Source organism: Cherax quadricarinatus, chromosome 67, assembly GCF_038502225.1.
Source record: "Cherax quadricarinatus isolate ZL_2023a chromosome 67, ASM3850222v1, whole genome shotgun sequence".
Classification (NCBI taxonomy): Eukaryota; Metazoa; Arthropoda; class Malacostraca; order Decapoda; family Parastacidae; genus Cherax; species Cherax quadricarinatus.
Genome location: NC_091358.1, coordinates 7,236,460 through 7,249,916, shown reverse-complemented (window position 1 = coordinate 7,249,916; position 13,457 = coordinate 7,236,460). Strand labels below are relative to the sequence as shown.

Genomic DNA, 13,457 nt, shown 5'->3' with positions numbered 1-13,457 from the left:
CATACATCCCTCTACACTCTGACAACCCTTAACTCCCGACAACAACAACGAGTCAGAGAGATCATCTGGCTTCCCTTTCCTTCCAGCTGGCTAACCTAAGCAATTACTTAATTATGGCGACGAAAACAAAATCAGTGCAGGAAAGAAATGGTGTTGGGAAAGGTCAATGTCTTGGCTCGGTATTAAATAGAGCACTTACAAGCAATTCTCAATGGCCTGATAAGGTGAGAACACTTGCTTCTCCATAATTTGCAATTTAAGTACGATTTTGCGAAAATTTGGATGGTTATAAGTGCCTTATTATAACATATATGGAAATTACCTAGGATATCCCCCAAAAAGGTCAGCTGACTTATTTTGATTAGGGGCCTGGACAAAAAATTAAAGCTAATATAGGAGTAGATTCATAATTTTCTAAAATGTTGAGACCATCGTAGTGAAAGTTTTTTTTTCATATAATTTCACGGGTTTTGATTATTTTTATTATTACATTGTTGCTTTTAATATCTAGGTAATCTACCTCAAAGATTACTGGTGATTCTAAGACAACCCAATGGAAATAATTGACTTTGACTTTTCTGGATCATTCTAAGTAATCAACACTATGTATGATAATTGTACTTATGTGTACCTGTGTCAAAATAAACTTAAGTCTCTGATATTTTCCTACAGGTGGAGAGTTCTCCCATATATGAACTTAATAAAATTATTGTTCCAGATTATTGTTCTTGAATCAAGCTAAAAATACTCATTTCAGAATAACTGTAAATAATTCACACACAGAAGGGCAAAACTAGGGGAAAATTCTTGAGGATACACCTCGACTACAACCTATAATTGAACAGTCACATCTAACATATATCAGACAAAATTTTCAAAACTATAGGCATTCTATCAAAAATGTGCTGTGCTCCACAAAACTCATGAAATTGTAATAACACAATTACGGACAAATCACATAATGGTTGGGGATTGAACCTATGGCAGGCAAGTCCTAAAATTCACAGGCTGGTGTGCTAACCACTTGGCCAGGTAGAGTGGTTAGCACACTGGCCTGTGAATTTTAGGACTTGCCTGCCATGGGTTCGAGCTCCACCCATTATGTGATTTATATGCTTTACAAACATTACTCACTCTGTACTACTCTCTAATTTGTCCCTACCTTGCTTATGAAAATAAGTCATTGACTTTTTTGGGTTATCCTAGGCAGTCTACACATATTCTGCTATGTATGATAATATAAGTAACTATTTGTGTATACCTGTACCTGAATAAACTTGCTTATTTAACCTACTACAGCAAATCACCTGAAACTTTTTACTGAGGAGAAATTAGCTGCAAGAATAATCATCCAGTTAGGTTCCAGGTAACACACCTCCCTACTTTTAATTCTCAATTTACGCAAAATGTGGAGCACATCGACACTTATTACTGTGCATTTTATATATATGTTATGTATTACACTTAACCCAGTTGAAGAATATGCAACAGAACACAGACACAGTGCAAGAAATGAATATCCATTTGATATACTGTAGCACATGTTTGATTCAAACTATATAGCACATGTTTGATTCAAACTATATAGGAACTCCATGCAAATAATGGACCCTAAAATCTGAAACTTCTCCTTCAGCCACCTGGTTAAAAAATATAGTCTAAGAGTACCTTCTAAATCTGACCTAAATCCTGCTTGTATTATGTTAAAGCCAGGTCTATCAGTAGCAACTTTGTTGATCCATATCACATTAGCATTCATCTCGATGTTCTTACTATCACCAGTGTATTTCAACATATGTCTTGTCTTTGTCTTTCTACTTGGAGTCTACCTACCTGCAGGGTATTCTAGGGATCAACGTCCCCGCGGCCCGGTCCACAACCAAGACTCCTGGTGGATCAGGGCCTGATCAACCAGACTGTTACTGCTGGCCACAGCAGTCTAATATAACCTAAAATATACCTATATTATATTGCCTGATTTTTTTTTTTTTAACAAGTCGGCTGTCTCCCACCGAGGCAGGGTGACCCAAAAAGAAAGAAAATCCCCCAAAAGAAAATACTTTCATCATCATTCAACATTTTCACCTCACTCACACATAATCACTGTTTTTGCAGAGGTGCTCAGAACACAACAGCTTAGAAGCATATACGTATAAAGATACACAACATATCCCTCCAAACTGCTAATACCCCGAACCCCTCCTTTAGAGTGCAGGCATTGTACTTCCCATTTCCAGGACTCAAGTCCGGCTATACAAAAATAACCAGTTTCCCTGAATCCCTTCACTAAATATTACCTTGCTTACACTCCAACAGATCGTCAGGTCCCAAATACCATTCGTCTCCATTCATTCCTATCGAACACACTCATGCATGCCTGCTGGAAGTCCAAGCCCCTCGCCCACAAAACCTCCCTTACCCCTTCCTGATTTTTTTTTTTTTTTTTTTCAACAAGTTGGCCGTCTCCCACCGAGGCAGGGTGACCCAAAAAAGAAAGAAAATCCCCAAAAAGAAAATACTTTCATCATCATTCAACACTTTCACCACACTCACACATTATCACTGCTTTTGCAGAGGTGCTCAGAATACAACAGTTCAGAAGCATATACGTATAAAGATACACAACATACCCCTCCAAACTGCCAATATCCCAAATCCCTCCTTTAAAGTTCAGGCATTGTACTTCCCATTTCCAGGACTCAAGTCCGACTATATGAAAATAACCGGTTTCCCTGAATCCCTTCACTAAATATTACCCTGCTCACACTCCAACAGATCGTCAGGTCCCAAGTATCATTCGTCTCCATTCACTCCTATGTAACACGCTCATGCACGCTTGCTGGAAGTCCAAGCCCCTCGCCCACAAAACCTCCTTTACCCCCTCTTTCCAACCCTTTCGAGGACGACCCCTACCCCTCTTTCCTTCCCCTATAGATTTATATGCTTTCCATGTCATTCTACTTTGATCCATTCTCTCTAAATGACCAAACCACCTCAACAACCCCTCTTCTGCCCTCTGACTAATGCTTTTATTAACTCCACACCTTCTCCTAATTTCCACACTCCAAATTTTCTGCATAATATTTACACCACACATTGCCCTTAGACAGGACATCTCCACTGCCTCCAACCATCTCCTCGCTGCTGCATTTACCACCCAAGCTTCACATCCATATAAGAGTGTTGGTACTACTATACTTTCATACATTCCCTTCTTTGCCTCCATAGATAACGTTTTTTGACTCCACATATACCTCAATGCACCACTCACCTTTTTTCCCTCATCAATTCTATGATTAACCTCATCCTTCATAAATCCATCCGCCGACACGTCAACTCCCAAGTATCTGAAAACATTCACTTCTTCCATACTCCTCCTCCCCAATTTGATATCCAATTTTTCTTTATCTAAATCATTTGATACCCTCATCACCTTACTCTTTTCTATGTTCACTTTCAACTTTCTACCTTTACACACATTCTCAAACTCATCCACTAACCTTTGCAATTTTTCTTTAGAATCTCCCATAAGCACAGTATCATCAGCAAAAAGTAACTGTGTCAATTCCCATTTTGAATTTGATTCCCCATAATTTAATCCCACCCCTCTCCCGAACACCCTAGCATTTACTTCTTTTACAACCCCATCTATAAATATATTAAACAACCATGGTGACATTACACATCCCTGTCTAAGACCTACTTTTACCGGGAAGTATTCTCCCTCTCTTCTACACACCCTAACCTGAGCCTCACTATCCTCATGAAAGCTCTTTACAGCATTTTGTAACTTACCACCTATTCCATAAACTTGCAACATCTGCCACATTGCTCCTGATAACTTGTTATATTTTACAAAGGCATTTAGCCTACTGCTTGGATAACTCTCAGATGTCAGTGACTTGTAAATTTGGTGACTTCATCGGATACCTATCCAAAATCAAATTTATGTACAGTATTAAGTTTTAAACCAAAGCTTTTTTTAAACATTTTGATTTATGTGGTTGTAAAGTGTACTGTAGTTCAAAAAAAAGTGAAAAAAGTGTAGTTCAAAAAAAGTGAAAAAAAAATGTAGTTGAAAAAAAGTGAAGAAAGTGTTACTGTGTGTACTAAGGTGGCCCTCAATTCTAGATGGCTCTTAAACTACTAATGGAATTTACTTTACAGGCTAGAAATATTGTACACAAGCGTAATAAAAAAGGTTGGGAAGATATCAAGATCGGAATTAGACTGAAATGGTGGTAAAATCATAGATGTACAGTATCTTTAATGTACCAATGTATATTGTACCAGTCTGTATGATTGGTACATCTACGTCTCTTTCTCCACCTCTCTTCCCTTTAATATGTTCAAAAGTGCCAGTAGGTGCAGAACAACTTAAGAATGTTTAAGGCATTTATGGTTACAGACATAGCATGCTAGTAAGCTATTTATTTTATTCACTGGGTAGCTTACATCAGGTAAGTCTGTTAATGAAAACTGTTAAAACCCAATCAGAATCTTGATAGCATACATGTACATTGCATTTTCTAAATAGCGACATTAAAATATTGAATGGATTATTATATACCATATTTTATGGTAAACAAGATGCTCCAGTGTTGAAGATGCCTCCAATTGTGACTGGCTAAATTTGGGAAAAAAAGGTAAATGGTATCCAGGGTAATAATGTTATGTTAAGCCTGAGGCATTACATGTAAAAACACACGTGTTGAAGGTTCGTTCTGCAGTTGTTTTGAGACTTATTTTGGGAAATAAATAGCGTCCTCAACGCCATAAAATACAGTATATTCACAGCTTTAATTATATGTTCATCAGATAAATTTGCCTTTATCTACTCATATTTATGTAGTCACATAAATCATTAGATCTAACAAATATATTAAACCTTGCAGTTTAGAATATTGCTAAAATTTAGGATATAGAGACTGTAATTACTCTGAGACATAAGTTGCACTTAAAGGCTGGAAAAACAGTCACAACAGTTACATAACAAACTCTAAAGGAGAGTATTTAATTGGTACAGTACTTTTTTCCTTTCTTTTCATCTCATTCCCTTGATTCTCTCAAACTGCATGATCGTATGCCAACATTGATTTTGTTTTAAGAATGTAAACATTCTCATCCCATTTTGTAAACCCATTTCAAGTTTTTAATATTGACCACAGCAAAACATATTTCTTTACATAATAATACCATTCTCTTTTAATTCTGATCTTAATCTTTCATATGTGGCAATTATATGCCATACATATTGTCACCTTAAGTCACATTCATATGTAAATCCCATTTTATGTCTTCTCAGCTAAATTATACAAATATGAAATAAAGGTTAGTGTCAGGTAAAAAGGACACAGGTGCAAAACATTGCCATTATAATATGTCACATTGTACTTGTGTCCTTTTACCTGACATATTGTTGGTAATTATGCCTGTCATCATTTGTGGTTGTCTCAGACTCCCTTAGTGCTCTACAGGCTATACAGAAATTTGATACACCTCACCCCTTAGTCCTCCGTATCCAACTTTGGCTACGCCGCATCTCTACCAAGCATAAAGATAGTTTTTTGTTGGGTCCCTGGTCATATTGACGTACAGGGCAATGAACAGGCAGACACTGCTGTGCGGTCAGCAGTACATGACCTACCAGTTTCATATAGAGGTGTTCCATTTACGGACTATTTTGCTGCAATAGCTACCCACCTTCACACCCGTTCGCAACAACGTTGGTCTACTCTGCTTGGTAACAAACTTCAATCTATTAAACCGAGTATAGGTTACTGGCCGTCTTCTTGTCACCAGCATTGAGGTTGGGAGACTACTCTCTCCCGTCTTTGCATTGGCCATACTCATCTTACTCATGGATATCTCATGGAGAGGCGCCCTGCTCCTCTCTGTGAGAATTGTCAGGTTCCATTATCAGTCAGCCACATTCTGTTAGACTGCCCACTTTATCAACGAGCACGCAGAATTTACCTCCAACGTCGTCTTCACTCCACTGCTCTCTCTTTACCTTCCCTTCTCACTGATGGACCTACCTTTCATCCGGACTCTCTCATTGACTTTTTGACAACAACTGACTTACTTCACAAACACTGATGATACCTTCAGCCCTTTCTACCTCAATCTCTTGCTACCCTCTGCCCCCACACTATCCTCTGCCCCACTGTTTTCTGTAACCTACTGATCATCCCTACCCCCTTCTGCCGCCCAATACCCTCGCTTCCTTCCCTACCCTGCAGCGCTGTATAGCCCTTGTGGCTTAGCGCTTTTTTTTATTATAATAATAATAACATTGGTAATTATACCATTATTACAAAGGTTAGTGGATGAGTTAGGCAGGGTGTGTAAAAGAAGGTTAAAAGCAAACACAGAAAATAGTGAGTGGTGAGAATAACAAAAAAAAAAAATGTTTATCAGTGAAAAATGTTAATGGATGTGTTGGCAGATGGGTCTATGAAAGATTAAAGTGACCCATAAAATAAATGACGGGGAAAAAGGGTAGGTGGAATGTTGAGACATCTGTGGAGAGAAAAAAAAAGTTTATGGTAAAAAGAAATGTACCAGCATATAGCAGTACCAACCCTTTTATATAGGTGTGAAGCATGGGCTTTAAATGTTGCTATAAAGAGGAGGCCAGAGGCAGTGGAAATGACATGTTTGAGAGCAGTGTGTGGTGTGAATATTATGACAAGAATTCACAGCATAGAAATTAAAGAATAGTGGGTGCTAGGAAAGATATTATTCAGAGTGCAAGGGAGGGGTTGTTGAGGAAGTTTGTGAGTATTTAGAGAGGATTAAGATTAGGATGACCATAAGGGTGTGTAAATCTAGGTTGGTAGGAGGCTTTAAATGGTAGAGCCTTGAGCATTCAGTAGGTATGCAAGACTGGTTATCCAAACATGAGTCCTGAAGGTGGGAAATAGTGCATGTAATGGGAAACCTTTCTTGGTTGGTGACAAAGTTTTCATAATAAAGATACTAAAGTGTTGCATAAGTGTCATAATTCATCATCCTGTCAATTCTCTTAATCATTTATCTGCATTCCATTTTTGGATACTTGCCAACCAAGACTCATCTACTTTTTTAGACAGGTATATTATGTAAATACTGCATTGCTATTAAAGTCTACACTCTAAATTGTATTTGGAAGTTTTGCCTGCTCATACTTTCAGCGTGGTAATCGATCACATGATTGGAGATGAGTTTTACAGTGATCATGGACATGCAACATTTGCATGAATATTATATTTTAAATTTTGGTTACTGTTAATATAGTCTCTCCTCACTTAACAATGGAGTTCCATTCCTAAATGAATTGGTCATTAAGCGAGGAGCACATTATACTGGTAGTGGGTTTGTGTCAGCCATCTTTAGATATTGTTTTAACCCCTTGACTGTCGCAACCCCAAATCCTGAGGTGTCTCCTGGCGTCACAAAATTTAAAAAAAAAAAAAAAAATTCTTATGAAATGATAGAGAATCTTTTCCTGATTGTAATGACACCAAAAAAATGAAATTTGATGGAAAACTGACTGACTTACGCTCTCACAAAGTTAGCGACCTCAGCAATATTTATGAATCGGCGATTTCACCCACTTTGAGCCCTATTTTCGGCTAATTCCATTGTTCCAGTCGACCAAACTCATAGCTATTTCTTTAGAACTCCCTTTTTTCTATCAACTGAATACAAGAAACTGCCCATTTACCGATTTCAACTACCCAATAACGTGGTCAGAAATTTGCACTTTGGCCAATTTCATGAAAATTAAAAAATATGACAATTTCAAAATAGGGTCCAGAATGAACAATGCAGACATTCCTGGCTCTAAAATAACATTTTCTTTGTTCATCAGTCACGTCTCCATGCCCCTCTGATATTACTCTTGATTTCTATTTTGAATTTTTATTCAAACAAAAAATAGAAGATTTACTGTTTTGCAGACTACTGCAATATTGTAATAATTGTATAAATAATGTCAACCCATTCATGACTGCATATTAGAATGGCTACTTGGACATTTATTGGAAAATGACATCATTTGTTTACTTTTGAACATCGCCAAATCAAACTTTTCATAGTAAAACCAATCAAAATCACCTCTATTTCTATAATATGTTTTCCATTCTATCAAATGAGACCAAGAAAACGAGAATACAACCATAAATACTATACGAAAATAGACCACAAAGTCAGCATTTTAATTAAAAAAAATGGTCGGAGTTTTTTTCTCATTATGCACTGTGTGCTGCAGACCCATTCTCTCACATGTGGGCCTACCAGCTTACTCCTGCTTGATTTGAAGCCGCTAGAATTTATGAGTATATATACATCAAACATGGTGGCTCGTAAGACATATATATACGACCGAAACAGTCAAAGGGTTAATGTCACCTTTGCACCATTTGTAACATTTTAGTATGTTTTTAAATGTTTATACAGTAGTGTACCGTATAAAAAAAAAATATATTTTTCCTTATTCATTCCTACTTAACTTGCCTCATATATATACGTATTTTGGTTTAATCATATCTTAGTTTTCTGGATATTTTTATCAACATAGTAGATGAACTGAGAAATGACAATATGACTGACTTCTTTTATTTGTCAACAGGACGAGTTCTTGGATGTGATATACTGGGGTCGGCAAGTCCTGGGGATAGTGCTGGGGCTCGTGTGGGGCTTCATACCACTCAAAGGTTTCATTGGTCTCTTTTTGTGAGTACCGTTGAATAGTTTCCTGTTTATTATGATTTTTTTCCCATGTTGGCTATCTCCCATAAAGGTAGGGTGATCCCACCAAAAAAAAAATTACCTTCATTCATTTAACAGCTGTCTTGTCAGAAGTGCACAGACGTCACAGCTCCAGTGATCCTTCGTCTTGTGGCATTCTTATTCCTCCTTCAGAGTGCAGGCACTGTGCTTTTGACCTCCAGGACTCGATGTATATCTTATTTAAAAAAATTGATAATATTAACATTAAATAATTAGCACAATTTGAAGTTGAAATATATATATTTACCAGATTGAATTATTTCAGTTTGGATTTCATATGGAAAGTTTATTCATTAAAATGTGTAATACAGTATAAATCTTATTTGCTATATACTGTATTTGGTCATATTTATCAACAAGTTAATTTAATAATAAAATGTGGAGGGAACAGTGTATTTTCCCATCCTTTTAGTTAACCTATCCTGTTCCATTTAGAAAGGTGGTTAAATCCAAATTGTATAATAGGTGGTGCTGAGGAAATGCCAGCAGGGGCTGGAGGGAAGGAGTGAAGATTTAAGTACAGGTTGACCATCACTAATCCAGCAATGAGTTATCTGGTTCCATCAGCAATCCGGCACTAATTTCGGCTAGCATAATTTAAAATTTCATCATTATACTGACTCAGATTTCATCATTGTATTGACTCGGAAATTGTGCAGATGGTTGTAAATCCACAGCAGCAAGCTAGTGGAGGAGAAAGCAGTGATGAAAATGAGGAAGATATAGCAGAAAGAGTCTCTATTGATAGGTTTATTAAGTGTATTCTAACCTAACCACTCTGTAATCCGGCAAACTCACTTATCTGGCACACTACAGGTCCCAATGATGCCGGATTAGTGATGGTTGACCTGTAGTGGGGGTTTTCAGCATCCAGCAGGCATGTGTAACCTTGACTCATGAAATTGCAATAACATGATTGCAAACAAACCAAGGAATGGGTGGGGTTTGAACTTGCTTGCCATGGGTTCAAACCCCACCCGTTCCATAGTTTGTTTTTTTATGTGTAACCCTGTTAGACTGGAATGAATGTTTTTGGATTTGATGTTCTGTTGGAGTGTAAGCAAGATAACATTTATGTAGGGATACAGGGAAAACCCTGTTAGCCAGACTTGAGGTTTAGAGGCAGGAAATACAGTACATGTACCCTAAGGGATGAATGCGGATGGTGCTCTTCAGAGTGTCATATGAATTGTGATATGTGTGCATTTCTGGAAAGACATCTAGAGAATAAGGTATGATGAATGTGTTTCTTCCTTTGGATCACTCTGCCTTAGTGGAAGATAGCTGATGTGGTAAAAAAATAGACAGTACATATACTGTCTATTTAATGCTACAATTTTATGAACTCTTAGACCATGCTGAAATAAATTTCACAATTTACCATAAAATTAATTTGAGTTGATTGATCTGAATGTCAGATTAAAGCTTTGTAGAATTTAAACCTAATATTTAACAATAATATACAGTATTTCAATAGGTTTCATATATACATATATTCATAATTTCTAGAATAATATATAAATAATGTAACAAGATGAATGACATTTCAGTGGCTAACATTGTTTTAAATGCATAAAGACAATTCATACATGATATTGGACTCTGATATTTAAAGTCTAAGGACTTTTAAGGAATTTTTTTTGTCTGGTATTCTACTGCAGTAAGATTCATTATGCTGATTTATTGACAGGTTTTGTGTTATTAACGCTGCCCTTATATACTTCTATGCATCAAGTTTCCAAGGGATTGATGAAGAAGAATTTGGAGGAATGTGGGAACTTACTAAAGAAGGCTTTGTCACATCATTTGCTGGTTTTTTGGTAAGATATTTTTTCATAAATACTTTGTGTACTATTTCTTAATTGTAGAATAGAGGCAGTCCCCACTTTACAGCACTTCACAAATACAGTGGTTTTAGATTATACCCATTCTTCATTTATTCAGGCTTCCTACAATAAATATATTCACCACACACTATAAACTAAGGATGAAAATATTTTAAGGTAAATTATGTATGTACTGTATGTGCATTTTTTAGGCCTAACTATTGCTCATTTAATATATGACAATGTAAACATGTTATCAAGCAATTTTTGCTTACAGCAGTAGCCTAGAACCTAACCTGTTGTATAATCAGGGCCTCCTGTAAAAATAATATTGTCTGTCATTCTCTTTATTCTAATTATGATGCCTGTTTTATTTTTTATATACTGTTCATTTCTTTTTCTTTTGCAAAATTGAATGACTCGCAGGTTTATCATTTTTCTTAAATTATACAGTACTCGTATTTTTAATACAATATTTTATGCAAATTGTATACAGCTATTAGAATTATATGTAAATAAATTTTTAGGATGCCTTACTTTGCATATATTAATGTCAGTTTTATCAAAGATGTAAACTATGGAAGCACTTACTGTATGACCCTTGTGGGTTTAGCCCTTAGTTTTAATGGTGGTAACAATAGTAATAATAATAATAATAACAATAATAATGGAAGCATTTAGCTAAATAGGTTCTAAGTGCTGCTCAAAGGCTATAAAAGTATCTTAGTAAGGATTCCATCCTGATCACTGGAATCAGAACAGGACACTATAGTATCAACAAAAGGCATTTTGATATAATATTTATATGAAGTGAAATAATGAGAAACATTGAAATGTTAGAAATGTTAAAGGTATCGGTTTTAACTTTAAGAATATACAGGCAGGCCTTGCTTTACAGCGTTTTGTAATACAGTAGTTTTCAGTTATACCCATTCTTCATTTATTCAGACTTCCTACAATAAATATATTCACCATTCAGTATCAGCTAGGGACAAAAATATTTTAAGGTAAGTAATGTTGTGTACTGTATTCATTTTTTAGGCCTAGCTATATTGCTCAGTACAGTGGACCCCTGGTTAACGATATTTTTTCATTCCAGAAGTATGTTCAGGTGCCAGTACTGACCGAATTTGTTCCCATAAGGAATATTGTGAAGTAGATTAGCCCATTTCAAACCCCCAAACATACACGTACAAACGCACTTATATAAATACACTTACATAATTGGTCGCATTGGGAGGTGATCGTTAAGCGGGGGTCCACTGTATATGATAGTATAAACATGTTATCAAGCTTTTATATTCATTTGAAAATGAAAAAAAAGCTACGATTCATTTTTGCTTTACAGCATTATCCCAGAGCCTAACCTGCTGTGTAAGTGGGGTCTGCCTGTATAAGAACATAAGAAAGAAGGAACACTGCAGTAGGCATATGCCAGTAGGTATGTAGTTATTAATTTTCATATCCATTGCAGGTCATGTGGATAATCCTGTATTCTGGGCTCCATTATGACTGACGGAGCTACGCTGGCAATATAAATTATGGACCACACGTCATCTTTATTTACTAATAAAGTTAATTGGTTTGAAAATGTCATTATGAATTTATGAGATAGGAATTAGGGAATAAATCACTTATCTTGTAAAAGATGATCATTATTAAATCCATATTGGAGGTTGTTAATATGTTATCACTGAGGTTCATATTGTATAAATGATTTATTGATACAAGTATTGTGCATGATGTTTTATTTACGCAAAATTAAAAAAAGTGTTTTGCATAATATGCTTTCCTCGTTACTCTTATTTTTTACTTGTACCATTTTGGTTAATTGTAATAGGTATTGTATTTTTTAATGTCTTTCTGTAATTAACTAGTACTGTACAAGCAAATTCTTCATCTTAATGATTTATAAGAATATAACAGGTCATTTTTTAGCCCAGTTCAAAAACTGAGTAAATTTATTTTGATCACCGTATTTTTCTGATTGTAGTAAAAATGGAATAATTTTAGTCATATAATAATTTATGGTGCACTCAGTCATTAGTAGGAACTTAGGCTATCAGTTGCTGAATGAAGATAATGATGAAATGAGTAGGCCTTTCCTGTAGAATGTAATGAACCTCGTATATTTTCTCGTTGATTTATTTTGGCCATTTGATTGTGTCAGTCATATCTATCATTGAGAATTGCTGAGTGTTTATTACTCAATAAAATTATTGCAATTGTAAATAAAAAGTTTTGGCACACTTTTATTATACTGTATTTTTTTTTTTTTTTTGCCAAAAATTTTAATACAGTATTTTCTTTAATATATCTAGACATGTGATGAAGATATGCCATGGTACCTGATAATTATTCTTGTCCAGTATTTCTTTCTTAGACAAATTCAAGAGGTGTACAATACTTATGATGCAATACAATGTACTCCATGGCCAAAGATAACTTGATATTTTAACAGTGCACTAGCCACACTTCATCAAAACCAAATAACTCATTTGTCATGTTGAAAATAATATATTTAGTACATGCCATACCATATATTGTACTGTACAATGATGAATTATCTTTCCATAGAGTAAAAGTGTTTCATTATAAGGATGGAGTACAGGTCGTTAACTTACAGATGCCCAAAGATAAATATCTGCACCTGAAATAAGATAGAAAAATAAAAACAAATACTTTATTTCTTTTATGCAGTATACAATTAATGTAGTTTATATGTAATAAAATATTATTAGGCATAAAAGAAAGCCACTAGCATGCAGTGCATTTTGGGCAAATGGAAGATATTGAATCAACTGAAGAGGAAGTAAAGAAATTACTTGATGCTAATAAAATAAAACAATAGGAGCA

General features: G+C 35.5%; 1 protein-coding gene across 1 annotated transcript; it reads left to right on the top strand.

Moving 5' to 3' along the window:
* Positions 1-12,856, top strand: LOC128699652 (GEL complex subunit OPTI). Its single transcript, XM_053792408.2, has 4 exons — positions 1-224; positions 8,615-8,718; positions 10,466-10,595; positions 12,076-12,856. The coding sequence occupies exons 1-4, from the start codon at positions 114-116 to the stop codon at positions 12,115-12,117; spliced, it is 387 nt and encodes a 128-aa protein (XP_053648383.1). The 5' UTR covers positions 1-113; the 3' UTR covers positions 12,118-12,856.
* Positions 12,857-13,457: the final 601 nt, after the last annotated feature.

What these genes read in the sequence shown, in the direction of transcription:
- LOC128699652 (XM_053792408.2), top strand. Translation starts at nt 114, where the DNA reads ATGGCGACGAAAACAAAATCAGTGCAGGAAAGAAATGGTGTTGGGAAA. An exon ending in ATTCTCAATGGCCTGATAAG is followed by an intron (nt 225 to 8,614) that starts GTGAGAACACTT and finishes ATTTGTCAACAG; the next exon opens with GACGAGTTCTTGGATGTGAT. An exon ending in GGTTTCATTGGTCTCTTTTT is followed by an intron (nt 8,719 to 10,465) that starts GTGAGTACCGTT and finishes ATTTATTGACAG; the next exon opens with GTTTTGTGTTATTAACGCTG.